The 26077-nt window shown below is 35.8% G+C and overlaps 1 protein-coding gene across 1 annotated transcript in view; it reads right to left on the minus strand.

Annotated features, from left to right (window-relative positions):
- Positions 1–26077, minus strand: part of LOC129229738 (neuron navigator 3-like) — a 707938-nt gene that overhangs the window by 10515 nt on the left and 671346 nt on the right. Inside the window, exon 10 of the mRNA XM_054864105.1 lies at positions 9215–9368. Within this exon, the coding sequence (XP_054720080.1) occupies positions 9215–9368 (154 nt within the window). The remainder of the gene's footprint in view (positions 1–9214; positions 9369–26077) is intronic.

Genomic DNA, 26077 nt, shown 5'->3' on the forward strand with positions numbered 1-26077 from the left:
ATTGAACACCAAACTACGCGAGGGGGCATACAGGCCCCTCCGTCTTTCTAGTGTTAAACGTTAAAAATATTTTCAACACATTCCGTAATGAGTTGAAAAAGCATTATACCCAAGACAATGAGAGATCCTGCCAAATGAGCTCATTCTCCAGGAATCTCACTCAACGAAATATTAAGACGATAATTCTCTCTGTCCAGCTGCAACGCTGCTTGTCGAAAGAAAGAGGAATAATGGGAGTAGGTTTAAATTTAGCACGAAGAAACGAAGATTTCTTACTTTTTTCCCTTCCTCTCACCAATCGTTCGTCAAAGCTGTGCACCGTAAGTCTCAACCAGAGTCAAAGATAAGGTAGTCTGACCATAAAATAAGCATTCAAACACAATTGCACCTTCAACAAATCCTACTATAGCTTAAAACTGTAGCATTAGGTACATGACAATATGAACCTTTTCTTTGATTTGCACAACTTTTTTTAAAGGAGAAAAGAAAGGTGTTGCAAAGGCTGCAGTGCTAAGCGCAAAAGTCGTATCCGCAGCGTTGTGCGCCTCAATGTATTTGATTCAGATGTATTTGATTTTTCAGCATTTTTAAATAATATTTTCCATTGACAAATGACCATAAAAAGTTGTATAAAGGCGAAATATGTTACCCAAAAAAATTTTGACAAAAATGGCTTGCAAATATGGTTTTGGTTCTTAACACGGCAGTATTGTACGTTGGCTTTATTTTACAAGCTTGCTTATTTGATTTCCGCTGAGAAAAATGCGCGAAAAATACGTCGAACTAAAACATTACTCTATTGTTAGTATTGAATCCAACACACATTTCTTCAAACATATTGAAACATAATTTCTGCAGATACTGCCGTGAACCTGCCCACGCCAGCATTATGGTTATTTAGCTTCAAGTTTGTTTTCCAGGTTTGAAAGAAGAGTGGTGCACTTACCCAGCAAATGAGCAAGCATCATAATATGAACAAACACGAAATTTTCTAGTCAATAAAATGTGATCGACTATGTGTTTTTTTCATTTTCCATTTTCATTTTAAACCAAAGTTTCATTGACGTTTTTTCTTAGTCTATACTTATTTTACACTCATCTACTATCTTCTGTATTCATTGCTTTCCGTTCTTGTTTTCTTTTTCGTCATTTAATGCTTCAAACTAATTTTCTTTTACTAATTCTTTATCCCCCCCCCCCTTTTTTTGGTTCAGTACTATATAGAAAAAATTAGTTTTCAATTCATCCAAGAAAGAAATTGTTGCAATCTCTTTTATTTTCAACTGAGGTGTTTAAAGCTAAAGTGGATCAAGTCCACGAAGACTTGACTCACTTTAGCTCTGAATGCCTCATTTAACACAAAGCACTTTGGGATCTTACTATATTTGGCGTTCAGAGCTAAAGTGGATCAAATCGCTCCTGGACTTGATTGACTTTGGTTCTTGAATGCCACAATGACCAATTGTTGATTCACAGGAGTGTGTTTATCACTGATCTGAAAACCCCACAAGAGGAATAAGAACCTTAAGCCACCCGAAAGATTGAAATACATAAACTATCCAAATGACTTAAGCAAAAGCATAATGTCAGTCTCTGCAGACATGCTATTTCAATACTCCGCCCTAATTAAATTTAGTATCGACGACTATGCTTAATGATTATCGTTTATTAAGCCACTAAATATCCTCGCCTACTTGCAAGCATCCACACCCTTGACAAGTGGAAAAATGCACTCTTATCTCAGTGACACATGGCGTGCGATTCTTGTGGTTTGACATCTGCATCTGTGTGGGCTACAGTATTCCTCGATGTGTGGTTTTTCGTCCTACGTTCATGCAAGTGTTATGATACCGGAAGATGTATGGCATATCTAAGAAATCTGATAAGCTGATGAAAATAGCAATTTTTTAACGCACCATTGATAGTTCCTCATGACAGGTGTAACCGCATATTATAACTAATCGTGAAATTACACTTGTCTTTATTGCATATAAAAGATCAGTTTTTTAAAAGCATTATCAAATAAAAATCTCGTTTTCGGTATTTTTTTTTAGTTGGGTCACTATTCTTATCAAGCAACGAACTGTTGAAAAATTATTGATGCTGAAGACTAAAAATTAATGTACTTCAGTCTTATTAATAGTGCAAGGGGAAAAAAACGAATATTGCCAAAAAGTTTGCAGCTATGGCAAAAAATCAATTGTGAAGATATTCACAAATTAACGCCGGATAGTAAAAAGTAATTTCATTAGAAATAAATAAATAGAAGAATTCTATTGACATATTTTTTTTATCTATCGATCGGCAAACTTTGTTCACGTTTCACCTCAAAACCTTAAAAAAGAAAAAAAAAAAAAAAGAAGAGGAGAGAGATGAAGTGAGAGATAATGACAGCGATGAAATCCCTAACCTTTGCTTCACCTAACCATCAACACCAAGTTTTTGACTTTAATGAAATTATCTGGCAGTATTGCACTACTATTACTCTAGAAATCATGTAGTACATATGCAATTGCTCTCAACTCAACTTCTAAAAAGGACATATAATAATTTAAACATTAAGACTTTTCACATACTATGTAAGATTTAAATTCCATGTAATGCAACTCGAAATATACAATTACAAAGAATACTTTTGTATAATCTCATAACATTTCATGGCTACGCGAGTCCCTGGCTTTCAGGTAGAGATGAGACTTATTCTCTTTGGCTCTTGATTGCCTGCTCTTTTTCGCTTAAACTGTACAAGTACACATACCTTAGAGACAACAAGGCGTGGGTTCACAGATAAATTTCGAATTATCGTAGCGCCCTATGCTTCTTCAATTTTCACAGCAAATTACTAGAGACGCCCTGATGTAAGGCCACTGGGACCTCCCAAAATTGTCCTTATTCGACAAATTTTGTCTGATGATTCGGCAAAATTATCATCATTCGGAAAACTTTGTTCTACGATTCAGCAAAATTAATCACATTCGGCAAATTTGGAAATCCTTTCCGCAAAATTATCATCATTCGGCATATTTTGTGTGACAATTCGGCAAAACTATTATCATTCGGCAAAAATTTTGTGTGACGATTCGACAAAGTTATCATCATTCGGCAAATTTTGTCAGACGATCCGCCAAAATTATCATCATTCGGCAAATTTGATATTCTTTTCGGCAAAATTATCATCATTCGGAAAATTTGGATTTCTTTCCGGCAAAATTATCATCATTCGGCAAATTTGGAATTTTTTTCGGTAAAACTATCATCATTCGGCAAATTTTGTCCTACGGTTCGGCAACCTTTGTCAGACGATTCGGCAAAATTATCATCATTCAGCAAATTTGGAACTCTTTTCGGCAAAACTCAATCAACAAATTTGGAATTCTTTTCGGTAAATTTATCATCATTCGGCAAATTTTGTCCGACGATTCGGCAAAACTATTATTATTCGGCGAATTTTGTCACACGATTCAGCAAAATTATCATCATTCGACCAATTTGGAATTCTTTTCGGCGAAACTATCATCATTCAGGAAATTTGGAGTCCCTTTCGGCAAAATAATCATCATTCGGCAAATTTTGTCTGACAATTCGGCGAAATTATCATCCTTGGGCAAAATTTGGAGTTCCATTCGTCAAATTGAGTTTCCACCCTCTCAAAAATTTTAACTTCGGGGTGTTCCTGCAAATGGCCCAGTGAAACCCTGTCAACAAAACTAACTTGATTTCCCTCTCTCTCTAACAACAAAGAGGCAATTTCGTATTACTTCCAGCCTGCACGTAAGGGAAGTTAACCACCTATGGGGTCTATTGATTTCGTTCCTCAAAGTGGAATCCGTCATGCTCCCAAGTCAGGTGTCAATGGACGGCGTCAAAGGAACCGGACACGTCATACTCCAACGAGCATGACGCCACACGTTCAGTCCGACGGCGTCTCCATGGAAACTAAGTACACAGAGAGGATGGCCGGATACCAGGGGCTCTTCATTATCCCAACTTGTTCGATGGAGCATGATCTCCGTTAGAATGCCGAGAAGTGAACTGAAGAATAAAATGGCTGGCCTCGGGCGGTGAAAGAAACCGTGGTAGTACATAAATGATGCGGTAAAAGAAACTTGACAAAAGAGTTGAGTTTCCTTTTTATGGACGGATAAATGAGATTAGTTCACAAAGCGAGACGAGCAGTAAAAAATGCCTTTTTATAAGAATGTTTCATGATAAAGGGTATGTTTTAGACGACTATAAACAGTTTTTGCCCGTTTAGATGTTTCATGAAATGATCTTTACGCAGAGACGCATGTTATTATGACTCAGCCAATTTTTTTGTATGGAAATGAAACATCAAACCAAAAGTTGAAGTAATGTGACTTTTGATGTGAACGGATGGTCAAGATTAATATGTACGTGACTAAAAGGACTATATCACTATTTCGGTATTTTTGGCACGCTGTGACATTCACATAACATGTTCTATTACTTTATGTTACTACTAGTGGCACCCGCACGGCTTTGCCCGTAATAGAAAAATTAAAAGGTCTTTTGGTTCCCCAGTATATTTACAAATAATGTATGGTGAATTTTCTCGCCAATCGGCTTGTACCCACGTTACAGTTCCACGTTATGATAATTTCGTATCTCGCCAATTGGCTTGTGCCCATGTTACGGTTCCACGTTATGATAATTTCGTCATTAATGATAGTTGTTTTCTTAAAATTGGAATAGAAAAAGAACCACATCGAATTTTCGAAAAATCGCTTCGAGGTGCACACCCCCATGCTGCATACTAACTTTGTGCCAAATTTCATGAAAATCGGCCGAACGGCTTAGGCGCTATGCGTGTCACAGACATCCTACAGACATCCAGACATCCTCCGGACAGAGAGACTTTCAGCTTTATTATTAGTAAAGATTTTATAGTACTATCTTTATGTACTATCTGCAATGTTTTATTCATTTATTTATTTATGCATTATGACACTATTTATTTTAATTCTCGTCTGCGCGCAGTGCTCATCTTTTTGAATGGAGGCGATAAAAAAAGTAGACAGAAGAGTTAGAAGCCTTTGATGCAGTGGCGTATCTAGCATGGGTGACATCCGGGGCGATAATTTGGGATGTCACCGATCCCTCCCCCCCCTCTCAACAAACGCAAAAATGTTTTATTATTATATGTAAGCATGAAATTCATTCAATATTCAGTACTGACAATATGAACCTAATCCTGAGTACAGTATAAGCTCCATGATGTGAAGTGTAAGACACTTTGGTTTCCCCCCCGAAAATTTTTCAAATTTTCAGTCTTAAAAATGCATTGTAGCTTCATATTTTTCAGAAACTTGCAATTCCACTCTGGATGTCCCCCTCCCCTCCCCCAGACGGATGACACCCAGGAAGAACTGCCCCCCCTAGTGACGTCACTCTTTGATGAAATATGAATAGTTGTTCTCGCCTGTTATTGGGACAGTATATTATTGTTAATTAGTCGGTTTGATGGCATGGCGATAAGGCGATTATTTCACACACTTTTGGTCTCTGGTTCCGGACTTCGCGGTCCAAGTAGATAGTCGGTGAACTACCGTTCGGGCCCATGCCGTATGATTATGCTGCATGTAAAGATCCCATGAGTATTTGTTTGACCTTTAATACTCTCGGCAAAATTGATTTCTGTTTTAGTGCAATTTCGTATCGTGAGAGCTTAGGTTTGGTGAGAAACTGAGTGTCAACATTATCTGCGCCATTGACATTCACGCCTTAATGGTGACATATGAAAGACTTGTTGACATATCGAGAAACCGCACTGGTCTGCACAGGGTTAAAGTCACTAAGCAAATTTAAACCTAAGACAAATTTGACTTCATTTTTTTTGTTTTTAATAAAAGGAAAGAAAACATTCGTTTTAAAATTCCTGAGCAGCAAGTCAGGAACTTTTTTTGACGTTCCAAGTTTGACGCGACCCAAAAGGTACAAATCTCATCTGTAACAGTCACTTATGCTTTAAAATAAGGGGATGATCAAAGAATGACGGCAATCAGACATCAGTTGAAAAAATTACTAAGAGCAGACGCGATACGGAGATTATGTGATGGATCAAGAAAGGAGAGCAGTTAATGCAACATTTAGGATTACTAGCTGGGTCGCCAGGCTTTGCACGGTCTACCTCGAAAATAAAGTTATGTCAAGTGACTCGTGTTCACAATCAGGCTTGAACAAAAGAAAAGAAAAAATTAGTAAAATTTTGCGGCACACTGCGGAAAAATAACCAAAAAGTGAACCTTTCAAATTTCCGATTACAGGAAAAGCCTTTAAAACAAAACCCAGAATTTTATTTGTTCACATTCGAGAAAAAAATCGGCAACAGATCTTTCGTCTCAATGATTTTCTTCACGCTACAAATTTCAATAACATTGTTGCGGAAAGTTGAAATGAAACACTGAATAATAATTTGAATGGAGGAAAGCCTTCGAAAAATAGGGATTTTATGTAGAAATCTAAGTGTCAGAATTAATAGTTTTTAATTGATATCTCCGTTAATTATTGTCGGAGAATTATTTTAATAAGCCAAACATAAAGACGGGAAAATTACAAATTTGCCGATATTAGGTTCGATGGTCAGTTCACTGGTGCTCGGGAGAAGTAATTCGGACATAAATAGATACATACGCGGATACGCTCAGTTTTTAATTATATAATATCGAAAAAAATTATAGCTGAGACTGAAAAAGACAAGTAAAAAGAACAAGATGGAACAAAATCACTTCCGAGCAGGCTATCTGTTACGTTACGGTCGCGTTTTTCGCAAAATGCGAAAACACCTTCTAAACTGCGGAAATGAAACGATTCGCCTTTTTGCTAAAGCATTTTACCAAATGTTATTCAAAACAGGAAAGAAAAAACAACTTGAATGCACGCATTGTGTCCAGAATAGAAACATGAAATCTATTCACACCGAGCTGCCCAACTGAGTTTCAACAGACCGGTGTAAATGGCATTCGGTATTAATGCAATATACCCTCCGATATTATCACGTAACATTGAACTTCAACGGTTTCAAGATTGAACAAGTTCTCTTCTGCTAAATACACCTGTCAAACAATTTTCCATTTTGAATTTTTCCAAAAGCTTCTTTTAGCTCGTGTCGTAACACTTCTTTTATAATAATTACTTGATTTAAAAAAGTAAATTTTAAAGTTTAGCTCACAAATGGAAATGAGGCATATTGTGGCACCAACAAAAATATGCGAATTCATATTCATAATCTTAATGCATTTTAATATTTCGATAAAGCTTTTTCCTTATTTTAGCTTTAGTGTTAAAGAGCATCTTGAACTTGCTTCGAAGAGTATATAAATGGATTAATAAGCATAAATAATGGAGAAAGGAAGTTTTTGAACTCTAAAAAAAAAAATTCAGAAAAATTAATAATAAATCTATTTTAAAATTTCGCTTACAAATAGAAATGAAACACTGAATGGGCCACTACGAAGATAAATAAACTCATATTCATAATCCTAATGCGTTTTAACATTCCAATAAAACATTTAAAGGATTTTAGCTTTTTTTGTAAAAGAGCGACTTAAACTCAGTTCGAAGCGTATATAAGTGGAATAATAAATAAGCATAAATAACGAAGAAAGGAACTTTTTGATCTGGAACAGAATTAATTCAGGAATAATAATAAGTGCATTTTAAAAATTTAGCTTACAAACGGAAATGAAGCACTGAGTGGCCATTCCGAAGATAAGTGAACTCATATTCATAAACTAATCGTAATGCATTTTAACACTAAGATTATACTTTTTTCTAATTTTAGCATTTTTGCTAAAAAGCTTAATTTAGCCTAGTGTTTAAGTTTAAAGATTGCTTCAAAGCATATATGAATGGAATAACTAGAACGAATAACGGAAAAAGGATTTTTTTTTTTTTTTTGAACGGAAAAAAATAATTCAGAAAAAAAAATAGTAAGCTCATTTTCAAATTTAGCTTACAAATGGAAATGAAACAGCGAGCGGCCACTACAAAGATATGCGAACTCATATTCATAATTGTAATGCATTTAACACTAAGATAAAACTTTTTTCGAATTATAACTTTGTTGATAAGAGCTTTTGACCTTAACTTGAACACTGCTTCAAAGCGTATATGAATGGGATAACTAGAATGAATAACGGAGACAGGATTTTTTTGAACAAGGGAAAAAAATTCGAAAAATAATAAGTACATTTTTAAATTTAGCTTACAAATGGAAATGAAACATGAGTGGCCACTACAAAGATATGCGAACTCATGTTCATAAACGTAATGCATTTTAACACAAAGATGAAACTTTTTTCAAATTGTAGCTTTGTTGATAAGAGTTTTTGGCTTTAATTTTAACACTGCTTCAAAGCATATATGAATGGGATAATTAGTATAAATCAGGATTGGCAAGGTTTTGGACACTATGGTAAAAACCATGGTTTGTACCGTCCGGTCCAAAACCCTCGTGTCTAAACAAAACTGTCCGAAGGTGTCCAAAACTATATTTTTGGAGAAAGTGTATTTATGTGAGAAAATATCAAAAACAGAACAAAACGAGTCAGATTTGTGACATTGAATATCTATTCAATGCATATATTTAATCATCCGTTTATTGTTCTTTAATCTAAGATGTAAAAAAGAATTTTCGTCGAAACATCATGGTAAACTTATATGCAAAAACCATTAAAAAAATTAAGCGTTTTTACGCACCTAAATATTGCACATTTAATAACATTCCTTTGAGTTATGAATGGAACTGCAATTAGTTGTCTTCGTAGCGTAGTAAATTTCTTTCCTTAACTCTATCAACTGTTACATAAGGAAGTTTTTATGTAATAGAGGCATTGGCAATTTTTTAAGTAAAATGGTTTTTAAATGAACATTTTGGAGAAAAAATATTATCAAATACTCATTAATTAAAACTTATTGAATTTTATGAATTGAAAATATTGCAGTAAATACAAAATGGTTGCATAACACTCCTTTAGCTTTAGCATACTTTTAGATAGTTTAAGACGCTTTCAGACACGTTTGGACAGTTTTAGACAGTTTTGGACGGTAAAAACCACCTGTCCTATCCTAAACCAGTTTTGGACAGTCCAAAACTCAAACCTGGTATGAATAACGGAGAAAGGAATTGTTTTGAACTGGAGAAAAAAAAAAAGAGAAAACGGAGATATTCAGAAGTTTGTCTGTGTTCGCTTACCTGGACCTGCTCTTGTCTAGCCCAGTTCGTGTAGCAACAGAACTTTTCGGCTGAGGGATGAAAGAGGCTGGAGAGGGGCTGGAGCCGGTGTGAGGAGACCCCGACCTGGAACTGGCAACAGAAGGGGGTCCCTTGCTGCCCAAGCCCACGTAACCTATAACAAACAAAAACTATTATTAAAAAAATGAAGCACACATAGTAAAAGACCTGGAATATAAACTGTAATAGAATATACAAAGAATTTTTTTTTTTCTATCTAAGAAGAACTACGAAAGTAAAGAAATTAAAAATTCATATTTTCAAATTTTGTCTCAACATCTTATTATTAGGGGGGGGGGAACGTTGAAGTTTTAGAACAAAAAGTGATTACTTTGATCAGTAGCGCACCCTTTTCCCGCTCATGATGGCAGCGGGGTACCGAAAGTAAGTACGTAAGAGTCCTAAACGTATTTCATATTTTGGCATGAGCTTTGTAGTTTTAAAAGCTTTATTTGTCAATACGTACGACTTTAGATGGGGACACTAGGGCAATGGTTCAAAAAAAAAAAAAAAAAAAAAAAAAATCTTGCTTCGAATTGCAAAAAGGAGTGCAGCCGATGCTGACACCATATTTTTTTTTGCTTTAAATCTATAGTTCCTCAAAGTAACTTTAAACCACGTGGGTTAACTTTACACACTTCTTAGTTTTAGTGTATTTGACTTCAAAAAAAGAAAGAAAAAATAAATTAATTTGAATTTCGGCATCTTGAATTCAAATTATGTTTTTCGCAATCACGAGTGTGTATGTGTGTGTGTGGGGGGGGATATGTGTATGTGTGTAGCATGTGTGTTTGTGTCTGTGTGCAGTCATGAGTGTGTGGGTAGTTGTGTGTATGAGTGTTTGTGTGCGTGGGGGCGGGGTATGTGTATGTGTGTGTAAGCATATGTGTTTGTGTCTGTGTGCAGGCATGAATGTGTGGGCAGTTGTGTGTATTTGTGTGTATGTGTAGGTGTCTGTATGCATGCGTGTGAGTATGTGTGTGTATGGTGGTGTGCGTGTGTGTTGGTGCGTGTATGTATGAGTGTGTGTGTAGGATATGGACGCAACCTGGAGACTGTTTTCGCTAGAGGAGCAGCATCGTGAGGCCGGCCGCCGCGACGGGTGGTGCTGGCAGAGGGTGGCGCCGCGCCGGTGGGAAAAATGATAGCACGCCAAAAACAGTCAAATGAAAGCAATAAGCAATCGTGATTGCTCAAAAAAAAAAAAAAAAACTTTCTGCACTCCACTGGCAAGGTTAGAAAGAATATTCGTTTTCATCTACTTTAAATTTTAGAAAATAAGTCGACAACACTAAACACATACCCAGTTGTATAATTTTTCTAACTAGGGGGCTCTGTCCCCTGCTCGCTAACGCTCTCCAACTCCTGAAGATTTCCCCTTGGTACAAAAAGCACGCGTTCCCCGGGTTTCAAAATAATTTGTACCAACTTGCAGAGCAGTAAGGGTTAAGAAGCTCCCGAGCATTGCAAAACTGCAGTTATTTACGTTTGTGAAGTCGCTTTCATATTTGTGTTCTCTAATAATATATTTTCCTCTTTAGCTCGGGGCTTGAATTGAGTTGAGCTAAGATTTTCCGTTAAAATAGAAACCCTTAAAATTTGTGAATAAGAAAGAATAAACAAACGAATCGAAAAGATGTAACCATGGCAACGCCAAATAACTTTTGCCGTTTTTAAGTTAGAGCATTGAAACAGTCTCCTGGACGCAGGGCAGCAGACTTTCTTCTAGAATTTCTTTGAAACTTTACTTTTATTTAATATTAGTGATACCCGCACGGCTTCGCCCGCAATAGAAAAATCAAAAGGTCTTTTGTTTCGCCTGTATATTTACAAATAATGTATAGTGAATTTTCTCGCCAGTTGGCTTGTACCGACGTTACGGTTCCACGTTATGATAATTTCGTATCTCGCCAACTGGCTTGTGCCCATGTTACGGTTCCACGTTACGATAATTTCGTAATTTATGATAGTTTTTTTCTTAAAATTGGAATAAAAAAAGAACCACATCGAATTTTCAAAAAATCGCTTCGAGGTGCACACCTTCATGCTACATACTAACTTTGTGCCAAATTTCATGAAAATCGGCCGAACGGTTTAAGCGCTATGCGCGTCACACACATCCTACAGACATCCAGACATCCTCCGGACAGAGAGACTTTCTGCTTTATTATTAGTAATAAAGATAAAGAGATAATGCCGAAGAGACAAATTAAAAGCTACTCTTGAATGTTGATTTTAAGTTGTTGAAATTTCTCAAAAAGTACTACGTAATATAATAAATGATGACATTCTTGTTGTTGTTGCTGCCTTCGTGCAATCTTGTAATGCCATCCAATTACAAGAATCGAGAATTAATGTGCAATAGCTCAATCATCTTTTGAGCTATTGGCACCAAAATTGAATCAGCCCCTGTACCCTTTGAAGACCAAAATATGGACCAAATTATATTTGATACCGCCAGTTACTTCTTGAGATATAGCACACACGCACAACGGAACAAACGTTCGATTGATCTATCCCCTTTGGAGGAATTCAAGCCTAACACTAATGGGCAAGTTCACATCGGCGGGAAGGGGGGGGGGGGGGTCACAAATGTGTTCTAAATTTTAATCGATTTCATACCGCAGTTTTTGCTTTTGAGAGGCCACAAAAAAAACGGTTATACACATGCAGTTCAACCATGGCCGAAATAGACTCAGCACACCCCAAACCTGCAAACCCGTCAAAATTCGAAACTCAAAAAATTAGCACGAAACCAATATTATATCTTCTTAATAATATATCTATGCATTAGATACAGAAGAAAGCAACCATGAGGGGAGGGGGAGTTGAAACAGTTAAAAATCTGGCTCAAAACTGCCGTACTTCTGCAAAAATAATTAATTTCACATTAAGTTTGTCACGTGATTCAAAATGACAACAAGGAGCAGGATCGCTTTGATCCAGGTTAATGATTCACTTTAAATCATTTTCTAAACTCTATTATTTCTTAATTTTGGACAATTATACCCCACTTTGGGTGTTTTTTCTTCAATTTTATGCCAATATTTGTAATGACAGTATTAAAATATGAGTGAGGCAATCAAAAACATAGAAATTGCGGATTTAAGTTACCACGAATAATTGCAATGTAACTTTATTAATTTTGTCCAGTGACACCCCCAGCTAAAAATTACGCACACGACAATTTTCATCTCATCACCATCAACCAAAACAAAGCCTCCAAGTCCAAAAATCCCGCCTTTACCTGTGACAGCGAATATTCCAAGCACCTGCGACATGTCCCGGGCAAAGCAGCGGAAGGCAGAGAAGAGTCGAGCTTATGACAGCGCGAACATCCACAATCTTCCTGGAACAATAACCGACTGGGCGATTCCTCCTAAACTTCATTTTCTTAGAACGTTTTTTATTATTTCTTTTATGCTCCAAAGAGGGAGGGCGGCAAGAGAACGTCACAACTCTCGTCTGTTAACGAGAGATTTCGCTTTCTGGTCTTTTGTTTTTGCTTTCTTCCAGGGGTTGCCCACACTAAGGCCCCTATAGTGGAGGAGCCGACGCATCGGCCATTTTGGGGCAAACTTAATCCAGTGCTTTTCAGTGATAGCGTTGCTGTTGATGTTTACACAGGCCCGGCTCAGGGTAGGTGACCTAGACGGCAGATTTTAGGGGCGGCAAATTTCGAAATTTAAATATTTTTTAAGAGTATAAATATCTGTTTCAACACTTCACTGCTTCAATGCTAAAAAAAATATTAATAATAATAATTTAGAGTGTGCATCAGTGCTTGGATATGCAAAACATAGTACGAAATTTAACTAGAAATTCAACTTACTTTTAGAGGAGGCAAATTGCGCGATTTGAAAATAATTTTAAAATATTAATATATTTTTCAGCGCCATAAGATGCACTACATTAATGATTATAAAATATAATTTAAAGTGCGTACCAGTGCTTGACTATGCAAAACCCAGTTTGGAATTTAACTAATAACTCTCTTTAAATGTAAACACTTTACTATTATTTTTATTTTATTAAAATATCATTACTTTATATTATTATTCTTATTATTCAATGGGGGGGGGGAGGGCGGCAGAACTACTAAAGAATCTCGGCGATACGCAATGTAAGCCTGTGTAAAGTAGTGTTAAGTATGTGAAGTAATGTAAGCCTGTGTTTACATTACTTTAGCACATGTTAAATTGAATCAAATGGGTGGTTGTTCGGCTGTTAATTGTGCAAACAGTTCTACAAAAAAGAATTTCAGCTCTTCAGATTTCCAGCAGATGCAGAAATAAGAAAGAAATGGATAATGAATAGCCGACGAAGTGATTGGCAGCCTTTAAACGGAGCTCGCTTGTGTGAGGTTATTATCGATTCATTTCTCATGATTTTACTGTCATTACGTTATAAATGCTCTGTAATCTTTGCTAACATGTTGCAGTGTTCTACAGAATGTCTTTTATTCTGTATTAGTGGTACCCGCACGGCTTTGCCCGTAGTAAAAAAATCAAAAGGTCATTTGGTTCGTCTGTATATTTACAAATAAAGGATGATGAATTTCTCGCCAATTGGCTATGTTCATTCGCTCTTCCCATGTTACGGTTCCACGTCATGATAATTTCGTTATTTACTCGTCCATCTTATTATGGACGAGTAAATAACATTTGCTCCGGATTTCAAGAACATTTGCTCCGGAAAATGTTCTTGAAATTGAAATAGAAAAAGAATAAAATCGAATTTTCGAAAAATCGCTTCGAGGTGCACACCCTCATGCTACAAACTAACTTTGTACCAAATTTCATGAAAATCGGCCGAACGGTCTAGGCGCTATGCGCGTCCCAGAGATCCAGACAGAGAGACTTTCAGCTTTATTATTAGTAGAGATTTCCCTGTTGTGCGGTAAGTTCGCTTGCTCCAAAATGGCGGATGCGTCGGCCTCTCTAGTTATTGGAGTTCTAGCCCACACAGCACAATAATTCATGGCTAACGGAAAGTGATTCAGCCGATGCGGGTGCCGCCGTAATCGGCTGCGTGGGGGTTTCTGTTGCCCGAAGATTGCTCGAAAAAACGGTTTTTAAAAAGAAAACAGATCCAGCGGCATTTCAAACTAAGAAGTGATGTTGGACATGTGGCTAAGGATCTTTCCTCGGTAGTTACTTTCAGAGCAAATAAATAGGTTTATTTGTACAGCAGCGAAAACGGCTATCGTTGGATGCGAAAGCGGTATACATCAAGCTTTTAAATGCCACCTGAACAATTACATTTTCCAGGTAAGGTCACCCCCTCGCGTGTCTTTGTTTAAACAGATACTCTGAAAAGTCAACTTTGGTTAGTTACCAAAAGAAAAAAAGAAAGAAAGAAAGAAAAATGATATAATTTGACTGCTGACGTCTTAAATAACTCAAATAGGTATTTTGCACTTGCGAATTGCGATAGGACCCTACTCGTTGGGTTTCTTGTTTATAGAAATGGAATGGAATGGAATGGAAATGGCCAAGAAATTTGCTCCTGTCATATTATGACTGGTGATTTTCTAGAATAGGTAATACGAGGCATATCCATGAAAAAAAAATGGTGATCAAAATGCGGTAATATAGATTTTAGGGCCTACATCCTACAGTACTTATACAGATTATTTACAGCACATCGTCGCCTCAGAGCAACAGTGGGATTCTTAGTGTTATTCCTGCGATTGGATGTCTTAGAGTTGCTCTGAGGACTATATGTATTTTTATTTCTTACCCACCTTAAATGATGGGAGTAATCTGGAAATTTCGTATTTAGATGAAATTCTGCTGTTTAATTTCATTTAATAGGCATTATTTTTTCCCGAAAAAACGTATATTTACACAAAAAAAAAAAAAAAACATTTTTTTAATGTAAAGTCTGCTGGAGAAGCCCTGAAAAAATGCGAATAAAATCAAGCCACATATGATTTGTAACTATAACAAAACAAAACAAAAAAAAAACTGTCTAACATTTGGTTGGTTGCCATAGTAATCTGAAAAATCAGAGCAGCATCAGCTTTGGCCAAATAAAGATAATACGCTCAAAAAAAAAAAAAAAAAAAAAAAAAAAAGCTAACAGTATACAGTAAGTCGTTTATTTGAGAAACCACGCACACGCTAAAGTTTAAAATTTCAGAAAGTCAATTTATTCTAGGAGTAGCTCCACAATATTGTTAAAACCGAATCGAATTAACACTCGTGTGCAGAGCCATATGCTTGGGCAATGTTCTGATGAGTATATCGGGATGAGAATGGTAGCGGTATATGTGCCTGATGGCGTATAAGCAACTTTTACTCGGCTAAGGACGTTGCAGTAGTTCTGGGGCTTATGATTGACCAGTCGTAGCCAATGTGTCGTTCATGTTTTTTCTTTTTTTTTTCCATCCAAAGCACGTGAAAAAATTTTGTTCTGCAGAAGTATTAAATTCACGTTTGAGTGTTTTTATTCCCCACCCCCTTAAAATAATGTCTAGAAGATCTTGTTTCAAAGAGGAATAATAATTTGAGCATAAAAAAACAAGTTATAAAGGAGATGGATGACGTTTTTACGTGAAATTCAACCAGCAGTCTCCAAATTTTGCATGATCTCTAGCAATGTAAAAGTTCTTCATATGCTGCCTGGTGTGCAGGACACATCAAGTAAATCGTGTGCAACATGACAGGCGATTCCTTCACTTTTATACCTGGTTTACACTTCCTAACAACTGCCCGTTCGAAAGTTGGTTCAACAAAGTTGCCTCGTGCATTTTTTTTAACCATTTAAAAAACTTTACTCCGTTCCTTTCCGTTTTTTTCTGCTTATAAGGACGTTTGAACCTTGTTTCTATCTTAACTAGAACGAAAGATATAATTGTTTTTGTTGCATGTACTTAACTAATATTATACTTAACTTCAAAACTTCAAACGCGTTTTTCTCCACGATGCAATTTTTCCCGATTTTTTGCATTCACACTCTTATAAGTCAAGAACTGATAAAGGTAAAGTAATGAAATTTGGAGCATACTTTTTCAAACAGTTTACTTTGAATTTTATTCGATAAATTTGAAAAAAAAAAAGTTTTCTGCAAAACATACGATTTTTTTTAAAAAGCATCTTTGAATTTTTCAAAATTTTTCTTCAAATACTTTCTATTTTGTATTAAATTAATATTTTTTTTTAAATCACCAAATAAAAATTAAAGCTTAGATATTCGTGCATAATTTTTTGAAAAAAAATTTGAAAATTGACCAAGTATTTTTGAGTTTAAGCGATTTAAAGCAACCCCATTTCGTTTTCAAAAACAAATTAGATTTAAATTATAAAAAAAAAAATTAATATTTATGCCATGATTTTTCTTATTAAATAGATGGTGAATCAGAGCAAAAATTTCAAAACGCTGAACTGTTTAATAAAATTTTATTCAAAATGTGTCCCGGTCCCCAAGGACGGACACAAGGGCCCCTCCTTGAGCCGAGATGCAGGAACTTTCTTCAGGTATAGTTTCGGTATTAAAGATCAAAATACAGAATTTTACATTATCTTTGATTGTATTACGAGAAAGGGAGCTCTTCTTCGGAATTCTTCCGGAATTGAAGTCTTGAAAACGCAACCATAGCCCATCTCTTATTACTGGGGGGATAGGGACCAGATCTATCTACAGGATTTTTTTTTTAAATTTAAGTTCCAAAACAACCTCAATTTTGCATTATCTTTAGATGATATTAAGGTTCAAGCCCCCCCCCCCCTCCGTGTATTTTTTGAAAGAAACACAAGTGTAGGATACCTATGATGACATAAGGGTAAACGATGGGATTCAGTATACCCCTTCGAAAGATTTTAAAAATTGAAGTTCCAAAGAGTAAAGAGCAAAATACAATCGCCCCCTCTTCTCCTTGGAACACTTTCTGGATCCGCCCTTGCCGGACCCCCTTAATGAGAATGCCATAGACGCCTAATGCAGGCAAGGTCAAGTTTATCGCCCCTTTTCGTTTCAATTTTCCGGCGCAGAAAGAATCAGAAACAGAACGAGCGCGACAACCAAAGTGCGGTCTTGCACTTCCGCAGCTCTCGGAAAAAAGATTCGATAACGGTTCCGGGCATCCGAGCAGTAAAAGCGTTTTGTGACGCGATGCAGCCACGGAGGCCAGAGGGAAAAAAGTTTTTATGATCATTTCGATACATTAAGATAAATGGGTTTTTCTCGGAGGAGAAGAATGTGGTTTGAAGCAGCCATAAACATAGCGGGTAGCGATCTTTCGCATCGTGGAATGTATGCGCAATATGCACTAGATTTCTTTTGAATGGTGTATAAAAGGCAGGGGAATTTTATTCTCATATACAGGGGCGGCATTTCACCATTTCATTTGGGGGGTCGAATTTCTTAAATATGTATAACCCCAAAGCGAAACCAAACACACATTAGCTAACAAGAAGTTGCCATAAAATCGGTTTAATATAAATAAAAGTAGTGTTTAAAAACAATTAAAATTTTGATTCATTGACTAAAAAGTTATTATACAAAACATGTCGCACTAAATTTTTATACCTTTTGGAAAAGTTATAATGCATTATTTTTGGAATTTGGAAGAGCAGGAAATCGTGTTAAGTTAGTAATCTATCAGTGCCCAATGTCTTGCTGTTTTGCCAGTTCAGTTAAATGGCAAAGGTTTTATTTTTTTTTTATTCCCCCCCCCCCTTTGCGCTTCGAAAATATTTCTCTAATTTCCTGAGACATATAAAAAAAATCTTTCTCTACTAGCTAAGCTGATTGTAATGGTTAAAAAGTAATTGAAGTAACACAAAGTTATGTATGAAAACACTTTTTGTATCTTGCTCTTCAAAATCACCCAGGCTACTTCAAAAACTGTGAGGTGCTTAAACTTTTCATCATTGAATAATCTAGTCATGTCGGAGCTCTCAGCTTCAATGAGATATCATCTGCCTCAAGCTCTGTTATTCACTATTCCAGACTGATGAGTCCATAACAAGGACGAAACTGCAGTCTCTAGATGTGAAAACCATTCTGTCGGTATATTGCTTGTGCTATGCTAAAGGGCATAAGCTTTTTCACCATTGAAAGAATCGTTTTGCAATATATTTTCCAGTCGTCAAATCACTGCTTTGAAGTTCTAAATGTTTTTATCGTTTTAACTCTTGAAGATTATATTGTGTCACTCCGCGATTGCATAATTATAGAGCCCCATAAAAGGTATTTTTTTGATATGTCTTTTTTTATTCAATAATCACATGCACTTTTAAGAAGTTTCTATGAAAGCATTATAATGTATTGAGCAACTGAAACGTGTTTCTAGCAGAAGGAAAGCGATGAACACTCATTAAATAAATATACACTTAAAAAATGAGCGTAAAAGTGAATGTAAAATATCAAGGAATTTTCTTGTGAAAACCATGCAGCCGCACCACTTTTCACGAGCCTCTCATATTGGACATACCATCGTTACACTGGGCACACAAGTGAAATATTTAGCCTATATGAGGCAATGTCTTCTTTACTTAAAATTAACCATGGTTCTCTATCAGTTTTCTATGTTCTGGAAAAGCTGAAAATACTTCATGAATTTCTAAGTCATCATCCAAATAACGAAAAACACTTTTTATAGTCTGAGAATGTGTCGAGTTTTATCAAATAGTTGCTGAGAACTAGCGAGATTTCCGACTTACATAAATTGAATTCACCCATTTTCTATCATTCTTATCAAAAAATTTGGGGTGCGAACGCCCCCTCTTGACCCCCCTATTTGCCGCCCCTGCTCATATATATATATATATATATATATATATAATAAGGAAAAAGTGAGTAACCCTCCTGACGTCATCAACAATGAAACTCGCGCCACGGCATAATAAGTTGATAATATGTTTTGGTAATGTTTAACATGCAGGGAAAGGCTTTATTGTGACAAGGCTGAACTCGATCCGGTCACTTAACTGTCTTACTGGTACAGTATATGCCGTTTTATTCAATCAGTGGGAAATTGAATCAACCGCTTTTATGAATCAAATTATCAAAAACAGAATAAAATCCAGCTTTATTGAATTAGCCGTTTTATTGAACCAGCCGCTTTGTGGCATCAAAACTGTTTCGAACAAAATAGATTCATATAAGCGGCGGTCACTTTAAGGCTATGTCATTTCAAGGGAATGAAAAAACGAAAAAGCGGTCAGCTGTGAATGCTATCTACTGGAGTTTAGAGTTAATCCACAAGAGTTAGGGTTAAAATTTCAACTATCAAAGTATCACCAAAAAGGCAATGGCTTCGTTCAAATGCAGAAGCAGTTTTCACCCGTCATATCTTGACGGGCGATTTTCTAGTATTTAAATATTCTCTAATGTTTATTTATTTATTTACTAGTGGTACCCGCACGGCTTTGCCCGTAATAGAAAAATTAAAAGGTCTTTTGGTTCGCCTGTATATTTACAAATAATGTATGGTGAATTTTCTCGCCAATTGGCTTGTGCCCATGTTACGGTTCCACGTTATGATAATTTCGTAATTTACTCGTCCATTTTATGATAATTTTGTTCTTAAAATTGGAATAGAAAAAGAACCACATCGAATTTTTGAAAAATCGCTTCGAGGTGCACACCCCTATGCTACAAACTAACTTTGTGCCAAATTTCATGAAAATCGGCCGAACGGTCTAGACGCTATGCGCGTCACAGAGATCCAGACATCCAGATAGAGAGACTTTCAGCTTTATTATTAGTAAAGATTTAAAAATATGCATTTTACACTGCAGAAATATCTATTTACATTTTCAGTGGTTAAACAACACATTTTAAAGGAGAACAGAAATATAAGTTGTTGTTGTCTTATGCCAGATAGTCTGGCAATTCGGGTTGCGCCGTTTTACTTTTCCAACAGTACCGTAATTTGGTGTGAAGTCCGACTTCCTCAGTACACACATGCCATAGGGACCCGTTTATAGGGTAGGCAAACATCCACAGCACAACAACACATTCACACGAAGGACAAGGACAGGAGAGAGAACGTACATCCATTCCCGAACCGGGATTCGAACCCAGAACCTCTCCATCTGTGGTCAGATTTCAGACTGCAGTTTAACCACCAGACAAAGCCGCCAACAAAAATATAAGTGACAGCAGCTAGTAGAAAATTTTGAACATTTCAGAAGTACACACACCTAGTTATTAAATAAGAAATAGAAATGTGGAAAATATCCAAGCCAGTAAATCAAGGCTTTGCAGCCCTTATATTTGTAGCCGTACCATATTTTAGACCTCTCTAAGATGCGCTGAAATATTTTTAGCTACCAATGTAAACACATACATAGTTTCTTTATTTCGTTATTTGTTTTCAGCATAAATGTTAAGGCTATTCCAGACTGACAAGCTAAAAAAAAACGAGAAAAATAAAACCTTCTAATGGAGTTGCAAAATATCTGCTTGAAGATGGCCAAAAACATTTTGATACATAATTTTTTAGTTTTCATTCACTTGATTTATCAAACAACTAGCTGTACCCGACGCGCGTTGCTACGCCAACAAAAAAATACATCATTATACTGAGTTTCATGACAATCGGTTGAACGGGGCAGAAGTTGCTACTCTGCAGTGCCACCTGGTGTCGAGTGGCTTCAATGAGCATATTATGCACCTTCTCCGTGGAAAAATACATATATATAGCAATTTTCATAATAATCGGTCCAGGTATCAAGTGAAGCCGTGACTATACTCAAATTTTGTACTCACGCAGTTTGCAAGATCAATCAATCGCTAAAAATATCAAATAGAAAAAGTTTTAAATCCCTCCGTTGCATGAAAAGCCATAAAACAATAAAGAAAGAATTTATTTGTTCAAACTCAAGAAAAATGGCAACAGCTAACTTCTTATCAATGAGATCTTTCACGCGAATTAATTTCTGCAGCCGATAATTTTATTCGTATTTATCCAATGGATTGTGACTTAAATTGGAATAAAATAGGAACTATCGATAGGATTTTTTTCGAACTGATCTATAAACATTCCCAGTACCAAAAATAACAAACGGTGAAAGTTTCAGCCAAATCTGCCGGGTAGTTTTTGAGCTCATGGAAGACATACAGACAAACATTCATTTTTATATATATAGATTGTAAAAACATGCCAATGTTATTACTTTGACCACTAATTTATTCAGCAATTAATAATTCATCTGACATTTGTTTCATTTTTTACACCATTTCTGACTTAAAAAATGAAAAAATCATACGTCGTTTTCATGTGCAAGCATTTGTTTTGCACGATTTCTGCTAATTTCAATTAGAGATACTTAGGGATAAAAGAACAATTAAGAAAGGAAAGCAGAAAATCGAGTTGTAATTATGTTCAATGTTATTTGTCCACGCTCCCAAAACATTAGAAAAACCATCAACCCAAAAATAAAGAGAGAAAATTCACATATTGGCGGACACGAACTGTCACTCAACGGATACATTCATAAGACTTGCAATCACTCGTCAGTCTATCCCTCTGTCACATGACACCCTCTCTAGCTTTAATCCTCTGGAGTGTCGTTTTCAAACACGGGATCATGTGTTGTTAAAAAGAAAAAAAAAATCTTTTTATTATTTTTTTTCAACAAGGAAATTAAAATAGTTGATAAAAACAAAACATACCATTCGTTTTTTCCCTCAGATTCAGATTAAGGATGGTTTAATTTCAAAAATGATTTTATTTTGATTTGTCGATAAATTTCAATAATATGTAAAATAAAATTTGTATATTTATTAGGAAATAATGAGGCATTGTTATTATTATTATTATTATTATTATTTTTTTTTTTTTGAAAAACGAAAAATTAATAAGTAATGAACGCATTCAGACTTAATTGAACTATCTTAAAATTTTAGCAAAATACAGTGATTAATATCAATGTATCAAGTTATGCTTATCAAAAATTTATAAAGTGAATGGTTTTTTCCACAGTCACTCCTAATGTGCTGCAATAAAATTTTACTGTCACTGAGCCAAAATATGCATTACTTCAAAAAAATGTAACACAAGAAGCATTTTCTCAAATACGAATTGCTAGAGTAAAAATACTAGATTTAAAAATTGACTTAAGCCAATAAACAAGCAGAAGATGATTATTTTATTTCCAGATGTAATTTTTACGAATCTTAGCGGAATAAATGATGCTCATTTTCAAATTAGAACATTACTACAGTGAAACCTGTGTAAGTTGACTACTTGTGGTGCACTACCTTTGTGGTCAACTTACAGAGGTTGAATTATATGATATAGATCTAATTCTGTGCCGGAAAATAACGGTCAACTTAGACAGATGGTCAACTTACAAGGGTGGTCAACTTTACAGGTTTTACTGTATGTTCAATGAAATGTCTAGTACAGTAAAACCTGTAAAGTTGACCACCCTTGTAAGTTGACCACCTGTCTAAGTTGACTGTTATTTTCAGGCACAGAATTAGATCTATATCATATAATTCAACCTCTATAAGTAGACCATCTGTTTAAGTTGACCACAAAGGTAGTGCACCACAAGTGGTCAACTTACACAGGTTTCAACTTACACAGCTTCAGCGAGAAGCAAAGGGATGTAAGTGACAAAATTTAAAATTTAAAGGTAACCAGTGCAAATGGTAGGTGAACCTCTCCTCTGTCTTCAGGCAAGATATAGTACTAGTTAAGGCCCCTATAGTACTTATAGGGGTTCTAGTACAGTGAAACCTGTGTAAGTTGACCACTTGTGGTGCACTACCTTTGTGGTCAACTTAAACAGATGGTCAACTTACAGAGGTTGAATTATATGATATAGATCTAATTTTGTGCCTGAAAATAACGGTCAACTTAGACAGGTGGTCAACTTACAAGGGTGGTCAACTTTACAGGTTTTACTGTACTAGTAGCTCTGGTAGGTGTGGCTATACAACATCATTTAGAAAGAAATTTCAATGAAAGCCTACCTAGGACCTTATCTTAAAACGGGTTTTACTAGAAAATGTCCACTTACATCCCTTTGCTTATCAGTGCCTCAAATAAGGTCTGTTTGTTTTAAATGTTTACATTTTATGATTCATGAAACCGTACATTCGTCTAAATGTTTTGTTCCCAAAATTGAATACTTGATTAGACGGTACCTTTTTCTCTTATTTTAATTGCTTTACTGAAAGAAATAACAATAATGTAGAGCGTAAAATTATTTTTTAATTTACCAGCTACCAGAGCAATCTATGAGCCTTTTTGCGGCATTTTTGACACTGAATCTGGTTGTTGCTCCCCCTAGAATTTTTCGATGAAACATCTGACGATTTATATGTTTGACGGCAGAAAAGAGCAAATAAAACATTCGCACGCGATACATAAACTTTGATTAAACGGGGAAACGCCACTAGAGCAAAACAAACCTCCTTCCGATCTATCACCACCAATACAATAGTCCATTTTGTGCAGTTTTTAAATCTCTGCATTAAAAAAAAATAATAATAAAAAAAACGAATATCAAACAAGAATTTCTTTTAATCTGTCGGTAAGATTCCCACGAAATGAGAGGGAGAGAAAAAAAAAATTCCCACAAGTTTCCGTCAGTCATTGGCCGCCGGGTTCGAAGTTTAGACGGATGAATTAAAACGAAAACATTACAGCCGTCAAGAAAACACACGAGGCTAGTGAACCAGCAGTTGACGCATGCGCTCTTCACGTGTTCAGTGATTTGCCGGATGCCGGGCGGAAGTGTTTGTTTTGCGTTCCTTCTTTATGAGGAAAAGTGGAGGAATATATTACGCGAAATGTGACAGAGATCGGTTTATTACTTTCTTTGTTTGTTGAAGCATATTTCCATTAGTTTTCCATTCGTGAATGATATATATATATTAAAAAACATAAATAAATAAATAGATAAGACAAAGAAGAAGCATCAAGGGTTTGTTCGGAAATTATAGCCAGTTTTTATTTTTGGCCGTTAATTTTTATTATTGTTTTATTTATTTTTTTTCATTTTTAACTTCCCAGTGGACGCAGCCTTCATACCATCATAAAAGGCCGCATGTACTCCCGTATACACTTTTGTGAAAAACAAACTTCGAAAAAGTTAAATATCAAAATTATGTTGGAATTCGCTATGAGTTAATGAGTGAAATTTATTTTAAAAAATCCATTTTAAAACAGATACAATCTGCTTTAAAAAACAAAAACAATTTAAAGCGGCTAAAGAATCATTAAAATTTCCATAACAATAAAATAAATAATATGTTCTCGCCAGTAGCGTGCATAGACTTCGGTAAGCACCCCAAACCCATGTAAATTTTATAAGTGCGCCCCCTCCATAATATATATATTAATTTTAATATAGAGGGTTTTTTAGAGAGTGCGCCCTCATACCTCTTGCCCCCCCCCCCCCCCGGGCCACGGGGTGCTATGTGCGCCACTGGTTCTCGATACTCTCTGACTCAATTTCATTTGAAAAAAAAAAAAAGACAAACGGTAATTTGAAAGTTTAAAGTAGATTAAAATAAAAGAAAAGCAAATAAATTGAAAAGTCGCTCGTTTCTCGTCAGATACAAACAGCAGTGTCACGACAGTATCTGCAGAAATAAGTTTTCAAGTTATTTGAAAAAATGCGTTTTGGATTCAATACTAACAACAGGAAAGTGTCGGGATTTGGCGATTTTTTCGCTCTTTGTTTTTAACGGAAACCAAATAAGCAAGCTTGTACAAAAGAGTTAAAGTACAATAGATGACAAAAAAAAAAAGGTTAAAATTTGCAGTTACTGTCCTTTACCTGCCCAAGGCAGTACTGTAGTTATTGCATAAAATTGTTCGTAGTTCGTATTTTGTAATCGTCTACTGAATTAAAAATTTATATAATATCTATTATGAAGTTGAAATAAAGATTAATAGAACAACTTGCAGCACAAATTTTAGCACTGGCTTCTCCTTGATCTTCAACCACTACAGAGGACGCCGGTTAATTGTTATTTGAATCAGTGGATAATTGAATCAACCGCATTAATGAATCAAATGGTCAAAAACAGAACAAAATCCAGCTTTATTAAAATTGGACGCTTTATTGAATCAGCCGTTTTATGGAATCAAAACTGTTTAGAACAAACGTAAGCGGCGGCAACTGTATTACAAAAGTAAATTTTATTAAGCGTCCACTACACAGATTATCCACACTGCTGACATTGAAAATGCCGAGATCGTACCATAACTAGTGCATTCCTAGCTTCTACACAACACCATAAATATTCCAACGGGTCTCGGTCATTCGAGTTCGCGGTCGAAAGCGAGAGGAGCGGAGGGAGAGGGCGAACACAACAAGAAAAACAAGAGTAGTAACAAAAGCCCGATGCCCGTGGCCGAGGCTGAAAGGAAATTTTGCTCGGTGAAAACGCAAACCGTTTTATCGCCCGGACCTTTTTCGGAGCGAGTTGATATAGCTTCTTGCATCAGAGCTCTCGATCGGAAATTGCGTGAGGATATCGTTGAAATGCCATCTCAGTTGACCTCGAACAAAGCATTATAGCGGGCAATGTCAGAGTTATGTAGGTCATTGAATTTTGTCTTAACTATGGTCGAATCTGTTAGTTCAATGTAGTAATCTTGGTTTGGGATCATTTGCAGAATTTCGACAATGTCATTCATTAATATTTTGAATGAGACTTATAGTTTTCTTAATATACAATGCACAAAATGAAGAAAAGGAAAAAAACAGTCTAAACTTGAAATGTGCTCGACAGCGATAACGTGCTTTTTAAACATGTACAGTGAAATCTATGTAAGTTGACCACTTGCGGTGCACTACTTTGGTGGTCAACTTATAGAGGTTGATTTTTACTATGATATTCACTAAT

This window comes from Uloborus diversus, chromosome 9 (assembly GCF_026930045.1).
Source record: "Uloborus diversus isolate 005 chromosome 9, Udiv.v.3.1, whole genome shotgun sequence".
NCBI classification, from domain to species: Eukaryota; Metazoa; Arthropoda; class Arachnida; order Araneae; family Uloboridae; genus Uloborus; species Uloborus diversus.